Source organism: Diadema setosum, chromosome 13 (assembly GCF_964275005.1).
Source record: "Diadema setosum chromosome 13, eeDiaSeto1, whole genome shotgun sequence".
Lineage (NCBI taxonomy): Eukaryota > Metazoa > Echinodermata > Echinoidea > Diadematoida > Diadematidae > Diadema > Diadema setosum.
The window spans coordinates 29,504,150-29,522,270 of NC_092697.1; the positions used below are offsets into that span (position 1 = coordinate 29,504,150).

The 18,121-nt window shown below is 39.9% G+C and overlaps 1 protein-coding gene across 1 annotated transcript in view; it reads left to right on the forward strand.

The window, feature by feature from the left end:
• LOC140236574 (sushi, von Willebrand factor type A, EGF and pentraxin domain-containing protein 1-like) overlaps positions 1-18,121 on the forward strand; it is a 69,177-nt gene that overhangs the window by 39,697 nt on the left and 11,359 nt on the right. Inside the window, exons 8-26 of the mRNA XM_072316500.1 lie at positions 373-621; positions 1,543-1,782; positions 4,916-5,107; positions 5,827-5,945; positions 6,412-6,481; positions 7,110-7,268; positions 7,770-8,039; positions 8,589-8,750; positions 9,415-9,576; positions 10,427-10,588; positions 11,368-11,514; positions 11,942-12,055; positions 12,836-12,949; positions 13,319-13,520; positions 14,243-14,400; positions 14,860-15,061; positions 15,814-15,983; positions 17,064-17,303; positions 17,709-17,888. Of these exons, the coding sequence (XP_072172601.1) occupies positions 373-621; positions 1,543-1,782; positions 4,916-5,107; positions 5,827-5,945; positions 6,412-6,481; positions 7,110-7,268; positions 7,770-8,039; positions 8,589-8,750; positions 9,415-9,576; positions 10,427-10,588; positions 11,368-11,514; positions 11,942-12,055; positions 12,836-12,949; positions 13,319-13,520; positions 14,243-14,400; positions 14,860-15,061; positions 15,814-15,983; positions 17,064-17,303; positions 17,709-17,888 (3,312 nt within the window). The remainder of the gene's footprint in view (positions 1-372; positions 622-1,542; positions 1,783-4,915; positions 5,108-5,826; positions 5,946-6,411; positions 6,482-7,109; positions 7,269-7,769; positions 8,040-8,588; positions 8,751-9,414; positions 9,577-10,426; positions 10,589-11,367; positions 11,515-11,941; positions 12,056-12,835; positions 12,950-13,318; positions 13,521-14,242; positions 14,401-14,859; positions 15,062-15,813; positions 15,984-17,063; positions 17,304-17,708; positions 17,889-18,121) is intronic.

An 18,121-nucleotide genomic window follows, 5' to 3' on the forward strand; every position in this document is an offset into this window, starting at 1 on the left:
CAGGACCTTAAAAAGCAGAAACTGTCATGGGATATTGGAATATTTGTTTTCACCCAGGTAGCTGGAGCAGTCTGAGGAATCATGACAAAGGCCTTAAGAAGGAATGGAACATTAAAATGGGAAAAAGCAGACATTAACTGATGATGATGGTGAAATTGGTGATGATGATGATGATGATGATGATGAAGATGTTGCTACTGCTGATGATGAAATAATGACAGTAATGACAATGACAATAATAATGATGGAATCAATGATGATGATGATGACGAGCAGGAGGAGTAGTGCAAAAGACAAGTATATCATGGTGAAGCTCAAAGGTCCACCCAATCCATTGTTGTTGTTTTTTTGTTTTTTTTTACCTTTGCTCAGATTTCACGGTGCCTAACCTGGTGTGCCCATCTACCATCGCCGTGGAGACCGCCCCTCGCAGAGACAGCGCCCTGGTGACATGGACCGTCCCCGCCCCCACTGACAACTCTGGGGAAGTCCCCACCCTGCGTGCCATCCCCAACGTGGAGTCACCGTGGGAATTCCCCCTTGGACACTGGAATATCACCTATATAGCAGAGGATGCATCACAAAATCGGGCCCAGTGTGTTTTCAGTGTCATTGTGGAAGGTAAATTTATTAATACTTCTCCCTTTAGATAATACAATTAGTATATAGTTGTTTTTTCTTTGATTTAAATGAACATTTTCCTTCCTGTAACATTTGCATGTGAAAAGAAGTTCATTTTGGCTTTGTGATTGTAGACATCATTAACGATTGTCAAATATGAATTTTATCTTTTTTTCATTGTTCTATGTTTCCATCATGGCACTATTGAAATTGACAGATTTACAATGTATGAACCATGAAGAAATTTCAGATCCAGGAACAGTTTAATGTGGTATGTTATGCAAACGATTTTGATTTTATTGTAATGGATATGGTCGTACAACAGATATCTAGTGCCAAATTGTCTTATTAATGCCAGTAATTTGTGTGTATAAAGTATAAATACATTATTCGATTTCCATGAATGTCTTTTGTGTTTATGTATTATGGCACCAGTGTACAACTTAAAAAGAAATGATGGTAATGAATTGCTGCACAAACATAGATTCAAGCTACAATAAGGCACTTACTCCAGGTATCTTGTAAGTTCTATTGCCAAATGTTTTGGAAATTTCAGATTTTGGCAGGGAACGGGTTAATGCATACAGTGTATACATGTACATAATATGTACATAAAATTACGTACATAATATGTACATAAAATTACGTACATAATATGTATATGTATACACTGCATATTATGCACACAAATTCAGGATGTCTCTAATTTACAGAAATTCATTGTGCCAAAAATGCCAGAAGTCTGACGAATATTCATAACATGAAATTCAAAGTGCTTCTATGGATTTCATCCTCATTATATAATCATACTACTTGTTCCAAGCATGTGATAAGTAACTCTGTTCCAGACTTTATAGCGTCCAGTGTTAGTTTCCTGCTGAATGTAGCATTAATGACATGATTCATGCTGGTATTTTGTAGACAGAGAACCGCCCTCCATCAGTCGTTGCCGATCACCCGGCACCGTCATCACGTCGCGGCAGGAGCACAGGGTCACGTGGGACGAGCCGCTCTTTTCAGACAACTCCGGTGGCGCCCTCACGGTCACACGGTCGCACGCCCCGGGCAGCCTGTTCCCGCTGGGGCGCACCACTGTCGAATACCTGGCCACGGATGAGGCGGGGAACACGCGATCCTGTGTCATCTTTGTAGATGTGCAACGTAAGCGATGCTCTCTACACTTGGTTTATGTTGGCCGTAGGGTGCCATCCCCTTCCATTTTGTATGTGACTTTGATAAACAAAAGTAAAATCAACCAAGAAGAATGATATCATCCTGCATACTTACTGTCCAAATGTAATGTTCAGTAACATTTTTTTTTTGTCAATGGAATGGCAGCTGCAGTTCATTTACCTGTAAAAGCTTTTATTTCTCTGTTGCAGCAATGATTTGATGGAAGAGATGCACAAAATAATTTCTTGTGAATGTATTTAGAAAAAAAAAAATCAAATTTGTCGAAACAAGTCTTTTTGTGTGATTTGAAATGACTAAATTGACCAAAGGCCAAGATTCTCTCCCTCCCTCCCCCACCCCCCCCCCCCCCATCGCTACCATCCTCAGCATTTGTTGATGATCGAAAGAACGAAATATTGCCGACTAAGGTTTCGCTACTTTTTAAATACCAAGATTATTTACATTTTTAACTCTGGTGGCTTTAAAAGGGCATTTTACCGGTTTTTTATTTTTTTATATGTTGTTCTTTTAATTCTAAAAGACCCAGCGGTGCAAACAGAATCAAAATTTCATAACGATTAAGTCCGTAATTTAATGTTAAAAATGGAACTTTTTAGGTGAGTATTATGCTAATGAGCTGACGAGCCCGGATGTTATGATGTCACAGGTGCTCTCACTATTACTGATTACAAGTGCTTGCATACGCGTGCGTTAATTCGTATCGAGTAGCAGACGACGCTTAGGCCTAATTTAGCTAGCAGGCGGCGCTTGTGTACTGTTCTATCCACATGTAGATATCTCAAATTTCACTACACCAAATCGCACCAAAATTACAGGATATACTTCATAGCATATTTCAAAGTATTCTCTTATATTTGAACGAAATCAGTAATCGAGAAGTATCAATATTGACGCCGACTTTCAAGTCGTCACTCTCGCGAGAGATCTTGGCGAACGCAAGATGCACAATCTAGAACTGAAGTTAGCCGACTAGTACTGTGCGAACGGGGAATTTACGCGAGAACTAAACTCAAAAGTGTAATGATTTTTGCGACTTGTGTGATATAGGAACTACATTTTTCATTCAACTTACCACAAATAATTTGTAAATTTATTTATTGCCCCCGATTACTTGAAAGATTTGTCTCATGATATTAAATGGCTAACTTCAGTCTGTACGTGCGCAGCAGATAGACACTCTAGGTAGGGCCTGGCCGCAATCACTCATGTTAGTCGTAGAGCAGATTATTTTTAGCGACAGGAAAGTCGACATCTACACTTACGCTTCCCGACATGTGATTTGTTTCCAATTAATGTGAGCTGTTGGATATGAATCATAAAGTACTTCCTGTGAGTTTGGTGCCATTTGGCAAGGTGAATTTTTAGATATCTACATGGATACGGAAGTACGCTAGCACTATACCTACACCAGCGCTGGGATCGCGAAGCGGCGACACTGTGTTAGAATCTTCGTGGTCAGGCCACTCTTCCGAGATATGGGTCCTAGTAGGCCTACTGAAACAAACTGTTAGATCTAACGTTAGTCCTTGGTGTAAAGAACACCACTATGAGATTTTAATACTCGACTACAAAACATCGGAAATCCATAAAGCAGATACCTTACCTGAAAAATTCAGCACAGGAACAACAGTGCCTGCAGGACAAGGGTCCAGATCTAGATCTGGGGTCTGGACTTTCGTCTGGACTTTCTTCAAGTTCTGGCAGCAGGGTATGTAACGTTACGCTGTGCCTTAGCGCTGTGCACATAGGGCCTACAGCTGCAATGTCGACGGTGAGTGAGTGTAGGGCCTACTCATCAAAGCTTGGACTGCCACGTAGAACCTACTCCTTGACTGCTCAGTAGTCCTAGTCCTAGTTCTAGTATTTCAGAGTCTATGTGTACTGGGTACCGTTTTCATCTCACTAAGCGTAAATCGTGGGTGCCGTTGAAGAGAGTCTATCTACATTTGGATTTTCGAGATTCACTCAGCCCTCATCTACGTTAGATAATTTGAACTGGCGAACCATCGCTCGATCATGATCATCAATGCGTAACGTTACTTACACACGGTCTTCTATGGGCCGCACGTTCGGACAACGATGCCAATTTCATTTTGCATATCTGGAATTTCCCCACAAGTTTTATCTAAATAAAAAGCTGTTGAAGAGCTTGCTTTTAAAGATTAATAGATATTGTTTAACATATTTATTAAAGCTCCATATTGCAATTATACTAGATAACAGCTTTTGGATTGCTTCGTGTGAGATTTCATCAGTAAATTGGCATTATGTAGTTCGTCTTGCTAATGTCGGAGTTGTGCACAAAGAGCACCTGTGACGTAGGCCAAATTGCGTGGATCGTTCCATGGCTTGCTCGTTTTCATTTTTTTCAAAAAATCATTACAGGCTTATCCTGGGTTTTACAATCCTCTCTTTCCAGTAGTAGGCATCAAAAAATGTAGATTAGAATTATCAGACAATTAGAAAATGTCAGTACAGTTTTCTTGTAAAAGGACTGATCACAAACAAGCTATTGACACTTGCCAGTCGCTGAAGAGTGAAACAATTTGTGTCATCCACTTGTCTGGTCATTTTAGATTTCTTGATTGATTGATTTAGTTAAGATCATTGGGATTTCATTTTCATTTTCAAAGTGCATGTTTATTTCTGCTTCATGTTTATCTCTTAAGCAATTATAATCAAATTTTGCTTCCAAGTAAAAAATAACTTACAATTTGTTGGAATTTGCACTTTGTGTATATTATCTTTTTTATCATTTTGGATTTAACTATGCAATGATTAGGCTAGCACTTTTATGAATAAACATTTCATTAGTAGAAAAATAGACACCTTTTCAGTATCCATGAAACAAGAATGATATGCTGTTGCTATAATTCCTATCATTCTTCAAATCTGATTTGCCAGAGCGGTTTACATTTTTATTCATATTGTGTCACTGCTAGGGCAAAGGAGGATATTTTGTACGTAATGGCCAGCTCCTTTCCCTGTTGAACCAGCAGAGTGAGGTGATTCTTTCCTAAGTTGAAGAACTTTGATTTATATTATCTTCTCGTGCTTTTGCGACACCCTCTAACCACCCTCTCCTTCATCATCCCTGTAGAGAACGTCTGCCAGCAACCTCGCGACCCTGTTGGTGGGTCCACCATCTGCCTCGATACTGTCCAGGGGATGAACTGCACGGTCACCTGCGGGCCCGGCTACGCCCTGTCCACGCGCCCCAGGGGCAAATACTTCTGCGCCCCGGATGGCACCTGGCATCCAGATGGCAAGGTACCCTGGGATGACTGCTCAGGTATCACTCTACATGGAAATGTGGCCAAACTTTGGCTTCTAGCTCTGCTTTGTCTAACCTTTATAGCTATCTAGTATGTATGCATGGCTAAAGTGCTGGTAATTTTGAATAAGATTTTTTTTTTTAAAAGTTGCTTGCAAGTAAAGATTTGCCTTCCAATGACACAGAAGCCCGAGAAGGGCATTGTGGCAAAATATGATTTCTGGGAAAAAACTGTGTTTTTCTTTTCTTTGTGATCCATCATATATCAATGTACTGATAAATCTCTCTGTACATAGCCACAGGCAAAAATAAATCAAAACCGAACAAAACAAAAACAGAGATTAATTAACCACCTTCTCCTTCAAAAACCCTTGCTCCAGATATTTGTATATCAAGAATGAATTATTAAATACACTACATATAAAGTCAGATTTTGTTCTTGTACGAAGATTGTTGTCAGTACCAGATAAGAATGAAATGAAATGAAAACAATGAAATGAAATGAAATGTCATCACCAGCAGAAAAAAGATATGCCGTTATGGCTTTAGATCTCGGGCTGTGGAATAATCTGGAGTAATAAGAGTTGGAAATCAGACATACAAACTATCAAATAGAACAGATTTTTTTTTTTTTAAATTAAATATAGAACTCCTTTTGCATTGGAAGTAATATGCAACCATGATGATGATTCCAAGGTTGTTAAATCACTGTGCTTTATTTCATTTTTCCTGCTCAGAAACCCACCATGCCAACAATGTGCTCCAACCGATGACCTTCTTGTACGAGACAAGCGATTGTGACACGCCCTTCGCTCGCAGAGTGGAGAAAATACTTTCCTCTAGTTTGGATGAACCGGTAGGACACCTGTTTCAGTTTTCAGTCATTCATTCAATGATTAGTAATTTTCAGAAGTTCAGAGAATACGCAAAATACTTTGCTTATTTTCCTGTATTTTGATATTTCATGATGTTTGAGTGTGTACAATTGTATATTGCAGTGCTAAGACATCAAACTGCTTAATATGATAACTGAATACAGAACTGGTGACTCCATTATGATGGAGTCATTGGGACCAGCAGTTTTCTTTTGTTATGATGAAATTTCATTATAGTCAAACTGTAAAGTATATAAAGGTGTAATGGATGATTATTTTGGAACTTGAAATTTTACTTAGTTGTAACAAGCTTTGTTGTGATGAGAATTTATTTATAACTGTGTTTGTTATAACAGGAGTGCACTGTATGACAGTAATATTGTTTTTCACTCAGAGCACTATAGTTGTAAGTGAAAATTATTGTTTTCTGTGTGCTTTTCTTTCCAGATTCGAAGCTATTGTGGAGATGGAGTGACCTGCAGACTGTCCAGTGTAGAGGCCAGATGTGACTCAAAGGGTAAATGTTACAAGTTGCCGGAATGTGTATGTCTGTTTGGTGTATTCCTGTAGTCGAAGCATATTCAGTAGAGTGTCATTATTTAGTGTAAGTCAATTAAGTTTGAACCAATTCAATTCAATACAATTCAATTCAATTCAGTTTATTTCCTCAAATCAAAAGACAGTTGCATATATCAAGGCATGCAGGCCTATGGAAATGAAAGTAAAAACATTTGTAGAATGGAGGAATCAGCATAAGTTGTGACCAGCCTTTCAAAGGTTTTCCCCTCCCCCACCCCTCCAAAAAAAAAAATGAAATAGATTTATTTCATAATTATAAACAAGACAAAATATACTTTACATTTTAAGACTTCAAAAGCAGACATACATTGTAGGACACTACATGTTACAGAATGTGCAGTAGGCAAGAAAAAATGTCCAGTTTAAATATCATAATGTGAAAAAAAAAAAATGTTTCTTGAAGGCAACTCACCACCTCGAAGTCCATTTACATTATGAGCATATTAAGTCAGGCTGTTGATAGTAGTGACAGACTTAATGCCCTTCGCAGTGTATAAGACATCATTATTGTCACTATTACTGATGTGTGCTTTCTTAAGTGGTTTATTCTCATTTGCTCCTAACAGATCCCATCACCCTCCTCCATGGCTTGCCTCCCACTTTCCATGGAGACCTGGAACCAGGGGCCCCTCAAGCCCTCCAGGGGCCAGGTGACATCAGCGTCAACCCTCAACGCCTGAGGCTGCTCGCCACCCCAAACCTCTTCGTCAACGTCGTCATAAATGGTTGGTAACCCTTAACCCTTTCTGCACCAGGGACTCTAAACAGTGTGTACAATGCTATGGGTTTTTCTGTGCCAATCAACACTCGAAGCACACAGAGGGTTAAACCTCAATCCTCCGTCCTTCCCTGATGTTTGAATCCTGCCTAATACTCACTATCATTCTCATCTCTTCCAAACTTCATTCTAGCCAAGTTATACATATTTGTTGAATAGTCGCATGTAGCTACTGTACATAGAATATACGTTGCATATATATTGTATTAAATATATCTTTTAAGTTTATTTTTGCATCTATTTGATAGTGAATACTCTACAGCCATTACATCAGCCTCACAACAACTGCAGTATCAAGGACAAATAGAAAAACAGTAAAACAGAAGTTTCATCACTTTGCACTTTTTTTTTGTACAATTAGGCCACCGAAGCGATTGGTATATTTCATTTATCCTTCACATCTGTTGCTCTTTGTTTTGTTGGTTTTTTTTTTTTCTTTGCACTTTAGCATCAGTCATCCCCAATGACACGACACCAGACCAGGGCCTCTCTGCCCAGTCCTACGACAAGGTTGTAGCCGAGACGTCACAGATCTCGAACCGGATCGAGACCAACCTCAACAATGGGAGCATCGAGAGTGGTGCCAACCGGAGCATGGAGGGGTTGGACGGGGAGGGCGGGGTCAGGGTGTGGCGGATAAGGGTCATCCGGAAGGAGCCGGAAGCGGAGTGCTCGCCGGGATCGGTGCGGCAGGGAAGAGGAAGGGATGCCCAGTGTGGTGAGCCTTGAGTGTGCATGGTAAACGTAGATGCATGCGACCAGAGAATACAACCTTGTGAGAAACGTATTGCCTGGGCCAAGTTGGAACTTACATAGACTTTCTGAGATGGTTCTCATAAGAGTCAAAAAGCAAATACAGGCACCTCCTATTTTAACAAAGTCCTTAGGAACTGGAATCTTCTTTCATTGTATCGAAATTTTATTATGACCAAACAAATAGAATATATATAAGTTTGGGACTTCAATTTTTACTTCATTGTAACAAGATTTGCGATTGTAAGCATGTTCGTTGTAACAGGAGTGTCCTGTATATAATATAACCCAGTGTTTCACTCTAAGCAATATTAATTCTTACCAGGTTAAAAATCCATATCTATTTCTTCACAAGCTCAATAAGGTTTTGTTTCAGATATTGATAATCACCATTTCTTTCTCATTGGTGAAATCAGATTTGAAGCTATTCAAGATCTCTCAGGGCCAACAATGTAATCTATGTCACTGAGATCATTTTTGACCTTTTTTGTCCTCATTGTGCATCTGTTTGTAGTTCCATGCATCCGTGGGACGTACTTCAACGAGTCTACATCATCGTGTGAATACTGCCCTCGTGGGACCTTCCAGGACAGGGTGGGGCAGACAGAGTGTCAGCCATGTCCTCTGGGTACCTCTACTCTCACCAACAAGGCTACAACACTGGATGAATGCAGAGGTGAGGGGGTCACAATAGCAGAGCTACCAAGTAGTATAACATTTTGTTTGTTTTACTTCCTTTGGAATACACAAATCTGATTTGAAATAAGCAAGTGGAACATGTTTCTCTTTTTTATTTGATTAAAAGCATACTTAATATTGTATTATCATGTTCATGTACACAATTTTTCATTTTGAAGTAGAATATGAATTTTGCCTTCAAAATATGTTTCTAGTGTGCATGACTATTTTTTTTTTTTTCATCTGCATTGGTTTGCTGCCCTGCATTGGATTTAGTTTTGTTTAAATGTGTGTGTGTCTGTGTGAGTGGAAATATTCTAGTGGCGTGGACACAAGACTGTAATTGAAAAGGTTTAGGATTTAGGCCGCGTCACTAGGCTTGGGTCTCTCATCAGCAAGATAGGTCCTCAGTGCCCCTCACTATCTATTGTGGTTGTATTTTCTTCACAATTAATCCAAGGTAGGGATCAAGAAACAAGCATATTCAACCCACACAGCTGTCTGTAGTATGCAGTTCCTAAGTGTGTTTACTTTCAGGTATGAGTGGTAAGTTCTATTTGTTTATTTTTTTTCACCAATAGATGATTTAGTGTGATCTCCTATGTTTGTTTTGACTGTTGAAGTGACAATGTGAAGTCACTTTGTCATCTTTTCCTCCACAGAGCTCTGCCAACCAGGCAGCCACTCCCCGTCAGGCCTGGAGCTGTGTGAGCTGTGCCCAAACAACACCTACCAGTCCGAATGGGGAGCAACAGTATGCATCCCGTGTCCCAGGAGGCTACGGACAACCGCTCCTGGGGCTGCCGACCCATCACTGTGCAGAGGTGGGGAACATGCCTGTCGCATATCTCTTTTGCTTTAAAAAGATGTGTCAGTGCTGGGGTGATAATAACTTGTATATCAAAATTTGTTGATCGAAAATCGCTGTTTAGTATTATTTGTCAGATAATCAGTGTTAAAAGTGATGTCCTGTCCAAATCGTATCTGTCTTAACCCATTGAGGATGGACTGATTTTGCTACAACATGCATTTCCCATAGACACCTGCCCAAGTATACTCAGGACTCGTCCTCAATGGGTTCATACCCCTCAAAATGAAGCCATCATGGCATGTCAAACGAAATATGATCCCATAATTGTTATAGTGTTGAGGCTGTTGAGCTTTTTCACTGTCATGAACATTTGACATTTATGAGATACAAGGTTTTGTTGCCCCAACAGCGATGTGTAGTATGAGGCACAAGACATACATGATATATCTGGTCCTTAGGTTAATTGTCTCTTTTCTGTAATTGCTTTGCATGCTCATTGATAATGGCCAAAATTACTAAAACTGTGCTGGGAACCTAGAATGATCAACGATACAATAAATAGACTGTCCAGATTATCATGCATATATGCATTATGGTGTCAAAAACTCTCAAATACATTTTGTATTCTCCAGCCGTGGTAACATCACATGTTATCATTGAATTGTAAATGGAGACTATTATGTCACAATGTTCCCACTGCAAATGGGCCGTGTGAGATTTCCTGTTCTTTAAGGGTAATGAGTGAGAGCGAGAGATATAGAGAGAATCGCAGTGCTTTGGTAATGACAGATACCACCAGTAAGTAGTCCATGATCGCGCACTTTATGATCCTGTCTAATAATATTCTCCCCCTCCCCTCACAGCCCCATGCCGCAGTGGTCACACGTCAGCCACTGGTCTGGAGCCCTGCCTCCCGTGTCCGGCGGGGACTTTCAAGATGAGCAATCGCTTCACTTTCTGTCTCCGGTGCCCTGCCAATTTCCCATTCTCCAATCCTGGTATCTACTCCATCAGGGGATGTAGAAGTAAGTGTATAAAACTCTGATGAATTAACAATTGTTAATTTTCTATCATTTGGCTTTTCATACTTTTTTTAGCATGTAGCCCTCAATAGCCTCTCTACCCATTGAACAGTGGGATGAAGACAGCACCAAGACAGCACCCAACCAGGTTGAACTTCACCATTTACCCACAAAATTTTGATCAGCGCTTCTTTGAGTAAAGAAGCCAACAGGCATTACATAATATTTACCTTGTGCATCTTAGTTTGATTTCCTTGTTCAGTCCTGTGAAACCATGCACTAAAATATATTTTTTTTTACAAAGTTTTCCCCTTGTTTCATAATTTTCATTTCATAATTCTCTAAGAGGACATCAAAATGCATGTGCTATGATGAAGTTTGACTTTGTGAATAAAAAAGCATATTTTTCTATGAATAGGACAAATTCATCTGCAGACTCCAGTTATTGTACTATGCATGTATATTAGTAGCAGCAGGTTAAAACTAATGATACCCGGTACTCAGTTGTGTGAAAAAGAAAAAGAACCTAACTCAGTGATGCAATATCATCCAATCATAAGTTCTTTCCTTTATTCTTTCCCTAGGTGATGGTTAAGAAGAAAAAGAAAAAGAAAAAAAGAGGGAAACAAATTGAAGAAAATTCACACCTCAAAAACGTTCCTGAAAAACGGTTTGTACAGTTCAAGATTCCTGCGGATGTGTGAATGTACTTGCTTTCAAAAGTGAATGTACTACAAATATATGTATGCTAACTAACTATAACCTCTCTGTTTAACCCATAGATGCCCAGAATGCCATGGGCAATTACCAGATGGCAGCTACTGAGCGCGTGCCTTTCAGCGAATGTTTCTCATCACCGTGCCAGAACGGTGCGACATGTAATTCAGCCAGTAGGGGCTACACCTGCCAGTGTCCACAGGGGTTCTCTGGTAAGGTTCGAAAACAAATATGGGAATAGTAGACATTTTTTGCTGTGTGGATGTTTTTGTGAATCATGTTCGGGCAACATAAAGCTAGCACAAGAATAAACTGTGGTGCTGTGACATTTAGAAGTCACTCGCTGTGTTTTACTGGTATATTCAGTATACACATGTCTGCAGTTGGAACTCATGTTTTCTCAAAAGTTTTTCATTATTTTATCTGGCAGGACAAATAAAAGATGTTATTGGAAAGCTTGTTAGTATTGACAGAATTCAAGAAAACCAACTGAAAAGTCAATGTTTGCAGTACATTTTTTTTTTTGAAAGCTTTTGTGATGACTGGTAGGCCTTCATGTGTGTTTGTCATTATCACCAGGCATCATAGAGCTCACATTGTAAAAGCAATCTTTTCCATTTGTTTGTTTTTTCCTCCAAGGGCTGCGATGTGAGGTGGAAGTAGACGAGTGTGAGACAGCCATGTGTCTGAACAATGGGACCTGCCAGGACCTTCTCAATGGATATGAATGCCTCTGCCCGGACGGTTTTACAGGTAGGGTAGGGGTGATCCCCTTCTGTGTTGTAATCTAGCTGCATACGTGCATCATAGTTACATCACTTTATCGAGTAGACCATCTCATGCTGCCCTCATGCTTCCACTGACCATCAGAGGCTCATTTGATCTCCAGAAAATACTAAAATATCAGTGTTCGAATGAGTTCCGAAGAAATCTGAGCAGAGAAGCTGCAGAGACTCACACCAAGGCTCACCAAGGGTGATACCAGTGCCAGAAGAGCCCTGGAACCATAACTCAAGTTGTAACCTGTCTGATGATTGTTAATCATCGGATACTCGACGTACTGTCAAAAGACATCATCTGGATGCACCCTCTAGGCGCACGATGTAATGCAAAGTAATTCATTGACATTAAATTTTTACACATCACAACTGAAGATTACACATTCTGCCAGTTCTGGCAGTGTGTTGACTGCTGCACAATTGTAAGCTCTTACAGCTTGCACAGTACAAGTTTTGATTCTGTGAAGAATCTAGACAAATGAATATGGTAAGGAAAATCGCACAGGGTATGTTTCTTGTCACTAATAAATCTGATAGAATCTTTCACATGCTCTCTCGAGCAAACCTAGTTTCAGATTGCATCATGGTCTCTTGTGATTATCATTGTGCATAAAAGGAGGAATTCATTGCCACCAGTTATGTTTTTATTCAATCTTATACTTTTTGTCAAATCCTGCCCCCAGAAAACAATACACTGGTTTCCATTCTTATTACTTAATTGTCTTGTTGTTGCATTTCCCTCTCATCTTCACAGGCAGGCACTGTTCAGAGGATATTGATGAGTGTGGCTCATACCCCTGTGCAAATGGAGGCACCTGTATTAATGGTCTAAATCAGTTTGAGTGCATTTGCCGCGAGCAGTACACAGGTGAGTAGATATCAGAAATACTGATTTAATCATTCGCTATTTCTAGTTGTCATTAATAGTACATTTTGTTTGTGATAAAGAATGTTTCAACACAGCACAGAGAAAAGCATTCATGAATTTGATGAAAAAAAGAAAAAAAAACCTAACTAAATCTTGCTATGTTAGGAAAATGTACTTTCAATATTGTAAAGATGAATTAAACCGAAACAGTTTTTCATCTTTCTTGAACACTTCTTTTGTTTTATTATCTGCACTACAACTGCACTGATCACATTACTGGTGAATTAAGATTATCATTATCAGATCAAGTGAAGACAATAGTGTAAGATCAGAAATCAACAACACCCTTTTCAAACTTGTGTTTGACAGGAGACCGCTGTGAAGCAGACAAGGATGAGTGCATGTCAGCCCCGTGCCACAACAATGGCAGCTGTAGGGATCTCATGGGAGGATTTGTCTGCATATGTCCTCCTGGTTTCTATGGCAACGTCTGCGAGATGGACTATGACGAATGCTCCTCTTATCCGTGCCAGAATAATGCCACCTGCATTGATTTGAAAAACGACTTCAGGTATTGAATCAAAGGGTTATACACTTGTCTTAAACTACTATCCTATGTTAACTCATTTGGAATAATCTCCCTTGTCTGCATGTGATCCCAGTTTACTTGATAAATTATTTATGATGATGTATTTATGATGAGTTCAACACACTCTTGTGAACGGAGCAAAATTAATGATTGAACAATGGTTTGTGGGACATTGATTTTGGAAGCTCCTGTCATATCATAAATACTCATATCTCACCAACAGGGGAATATGAAAACTTAGACTAATCTGTACTTGGCAGATTTTGTCTTGCTCTCATATGTCCGGATATTTAAAGTTTGATGCTAAATGGAGGAGCTGATTGCTGGCTGTCAGTCAAAGATGTGGTGGTTTAGTCAGTGTATTTGCTGTCGCTTTTATCAACAACAACAAATTCCAGTTTGGCAACTTTGATTGTGCCATTTAATAAGCAATAATCATCCATTGTTTGTTTTATCTACAGTTGACATTCATATTTGTACCCTTTCCTTCAGTGATAATGAAGATAAGCCTTTGGTTGAGTCAATTTTAAAGGGAGTTGGTACTAATACACTTTATAGTAGAAAACGCATTGGTTGAACATTGTATTCTTCTGGAAAGGAGGAGATCTGTTTTGCATTACATTGTGCTTGTAGTTAATTTGGAAGAATTCAGTTTAGTTTGTCACAGTGATATTAGTCATATTTTCAATCATTTCACCTCCCAGCTGTCAGTGTAAAGAGGGATTCGCTGGAGAAAGGTGTGAACTGAATGTTGATGACTGCGTATCCAACCCCTGTGTTAATGGAGCAACCTGCACAGATCTCATTGCTGATGTACAGTGCCAGTGCCTGCCGGGTTTTAGAGGACATCTCTGTGAAGAAGGTGAAGAGATGTTGACACTGCAGAAATTTGAAAAGCCTTTGAATACATGGAGATGTGCATATTAATGTATGAACATATGATATGCATTTGTAGAAGATAAAGTTCCTACGTGATAAAACATTTAAATGACTTGAAGAATAAGAGGTTGCATGAATGTACAGTATCTTTGATGATGATTTCAAAACCTTCATTATGAAATATTATTATATAATATCTCAATTTGCTGTTTTGTCAGTGGAAAGAAATATGTAGCTGCCCCCACACACAATTTGAAAGTAGAATTAATCTTGATTATTTCTTGGAGTTAGGAGATATAATTCTGTTTCTGTATTTACCAATGGTCAAGTTAAAAAAAAACGAAAAACCTCAGTAGTAAATGCTGATATTTCTTGTAAAATCAGACTCTAAAGTGATCTTTACCGCAAGCCTCGTAAACAAGTTTTTCGTCACACCCATCAGAAATGAGCTGGGACTTCAACCTCATCTTTGACCGGGCCGGCGTGGAGGACTACCTCATCCTTGAAAGGGAATTTCCCACCCTCCAAGCGGTGACAATCGCTTTCTGGATGAGGACTGACGACACTGCAAACTACGGCACAGTCTTCTCCTACGCCATCAGCGACTCTAATGCCAACGTGTTGACTCTTACTGACTACAGTGGGTGAGAATGATTACAATGCACAAAATTACCCAGTCTTCGCAGTTTTGGTTCTCAACTACACACCTCAATAATTTCTGACACATTTCTTTGGTCAGGGCCACTTGCAGAGATGCCAACTGTAATTTTTTGCAGTGTTTTGTACTATTTTTACTGCAGGTTTCAAGGAAAATTCTGTCCTGCCTTGTTTGTATTATTACACATGTCTATTGTCGGAAAGGTAAATATACCATTTTTTGACCAAATAAATGCTTTTCAGCCCTAAGAATACGGCAACACTGTTTAATACATCGCTTGATATCCTTGCGCTTGGGGACAGAAGTCATTCATGAAAGTGAAGGATGTCATGGCTTCTGCAGTTATATTTGGCAATGCTCTGTGTATTTCCGTCATTACCACTGAGTTCTTTATGGGTTCCCTCACTGCACAGTAAAAAAATATGAAAGTGCAATGTAATTGTAATGTTACTGCTGAGACAAATTTTCATGCAAGTAGATTTTAGGAAGAATGTACTTGATTAGTTTTAAATATCCACAGATCTGCTTTTGCAGGACTTTATCTTAGTGTATATCTATTTAGGAATGGCACATAGACTTTGTCCCTTCCTCAATGTTTGTTAACCAAAGTCTGTGCAACATACTATTGAAATCCAAACTTCGAAGGAAAAGAATTCTGTTGAAGGTACTTTGGTAAGGATATCTGGTGTATATTATATTCTTGTAGACCGACTGTACTATGTTATTCTGTGTTATCAGGTTTGTACTGGACGTGAATGGACACTTGAAAGTGACCGATGTCACAACTAATGATGGACATTGGCATCATGTGGCTATCACCTGGGAGTCCAGCGGGTCATACCAGGTGTTCAAAGATGGCGAGTTACAGGCCTCTGGTCAAGAGCTGGCCAGAGGGGCCACTCTTCCAGGTGAGTGGCCTTTACTCTTATATCAATATGACCCATAAATTCTGCAAATATTTACTGTCATAGTGGGGTTTGATTACTGTAAAGCCAGACATTTTGGCATCAGTGAAACTTTCACGAATTTCACTAGGAGCCAGGATTCGCAAAAGTAAAATGCACGCAAAATTTCTTGTGTAGACAATGCATTGAATATCAGAGGCCATTTAAAAAAGTTTCATGTTGCGAATGATTCTGGTTTTACAGTATAAAGTAATAACAACTAGTGCCAGGAAACACTCCAGTGACTGTTGAAAAATTATCTAGATCTACATGTAGCATGAGTGAGAGTGACTTTGCATGTCTTATGAGAGGAGAAAAAAAAAATTCAGAGGCTATACTGCTCCCTCAGCAAACAATATATTTCAAGCTGCAATTGTGCAGTTTCGATTTCTTTTATACTACAATTGAATTTCTCCCCGACTTCCTCTTTGCTCCCTCTTTTATTTCCTACTTACGTAGTTTTGATTCCGCTGTCCATAGTCCTCATGGCTCTGCTCACCATTTTCATTTCTCTCCCTCTGTTTCATGAAATATCTGTTGAAATGTCACATCTGTTTGACTTCTCTCCCTTATCTATGATTTTCCAACCTTCACCTTCTCACATTAATTCTTCCCTCCTTTCTGTTTCATCTTTTTCCTCCCAATGATTCCCGAAACTTTCACCCGAGTTTCAGCCTAATTTTCCTTACAACTTTCCCTGTCTCCTATCCTCCCGTCTCCACTAGTGCAACTTCAACTTCCAGCTCACAGCTGCCCTTTGATTGTCACTGTTTGCCTTCCTTACACTTTCCCTATGTCAATTCCCTCCTCAGCTATCCTCTTTCTAGGCTTTTTTCTTTCGCCAAGCAATGGTCCGTGCAAGAACTAGATGTACGTACACATTGTGTTACCCTCAGTTATCACAATTTGCCTTTCTTACACACCCCTTTGTCACTTCCCTTCTCCACTCCCCTCGATCTTTCATAGGCTTTTCTTTCACCAAGTAACAGTCCCTGCAAGGACTATTATGTACACATGGTGTTACGGCAAATCTCTCTTCCTCAGGTGGCGGGAAATTCATCCTTGGCCAGGAGCAGGACTCCCTCGGAGGGGGCTTCCACCCCAGGGAGTCCTTCGTCGGAGAGCTCTACCTCCTGACCGTCTCGGACAGGGTGCTCGGTGCGGACGAGGTCCGGGCGCTGAGCAGGAGCTGCGAGAGGCTGGCGGACGTGGTGGTGGCCTGGCCAGACTTCCTGCCTGGAGTGCAGGGCGACATCCAGAGGGTAGAGAACCACTTCTGTGAAGGTTGGTTCACTTCAGATCGGTCCTTCTTTGTCTGAAAATCTAATACAGTACTCTTCGCGTAATCAGGTATCGCTTAAACGGGTACTCCATTTAATTGGGTAGTAATGTCAGAGTCAGTTCCAATGCACATTAGAATTACCTGATAATCAGGTTGCCTCTCCACATAAATTGGTAAATAATTTTCTGCTAATCTTATTTCTACCCACATTTTATCACAGATATAACACTTAAAGAAATCATGCATGTCAAAATTTTCACGGCTAATCGCATTCTCTGCTTAGTTTACAAAGAAGACCGATCATTTGGGGAGTGATTAAAGCTTCTATGTTGATTTTATACAATTGTAATTTTACTCAGTTGATAAATAAATCAAATCAAATCAAATCAATTGTTGCATATCCCTAGGCTGCCCTCCCCCTGCTCGGCCTGACAATGGACTGGTCCATGACTACCAGGCAGCCACTCCCCTCAGCTCAGTGAGGTACGACTGTCAGCCCGGCTTCCAGCTACCCCGGTATGAGATCAGCTCTGCCGAGTGCCAGATATCAGGGGAGTGGAGCCCATCGGACCTGCCTTACTGTGAAAGTGAGATTTTGATCTTTGACCCTCAACTCCCCACCTCTATCTCATTTTCATTTCTCCCTACATGCTAAACATTAATCTGTCACTCCCATATATGGTGTGCTTTTGTCATTTCTGTGATCTCATAAAGATATATGCTAAACTGCACACCTACATGGCTACCAAAGAACTTTGAAATCCCCCCTCCACCATTCAAAAAAAAAAGAATTGTTTTGGAGTCAATCGTAAATCTACTT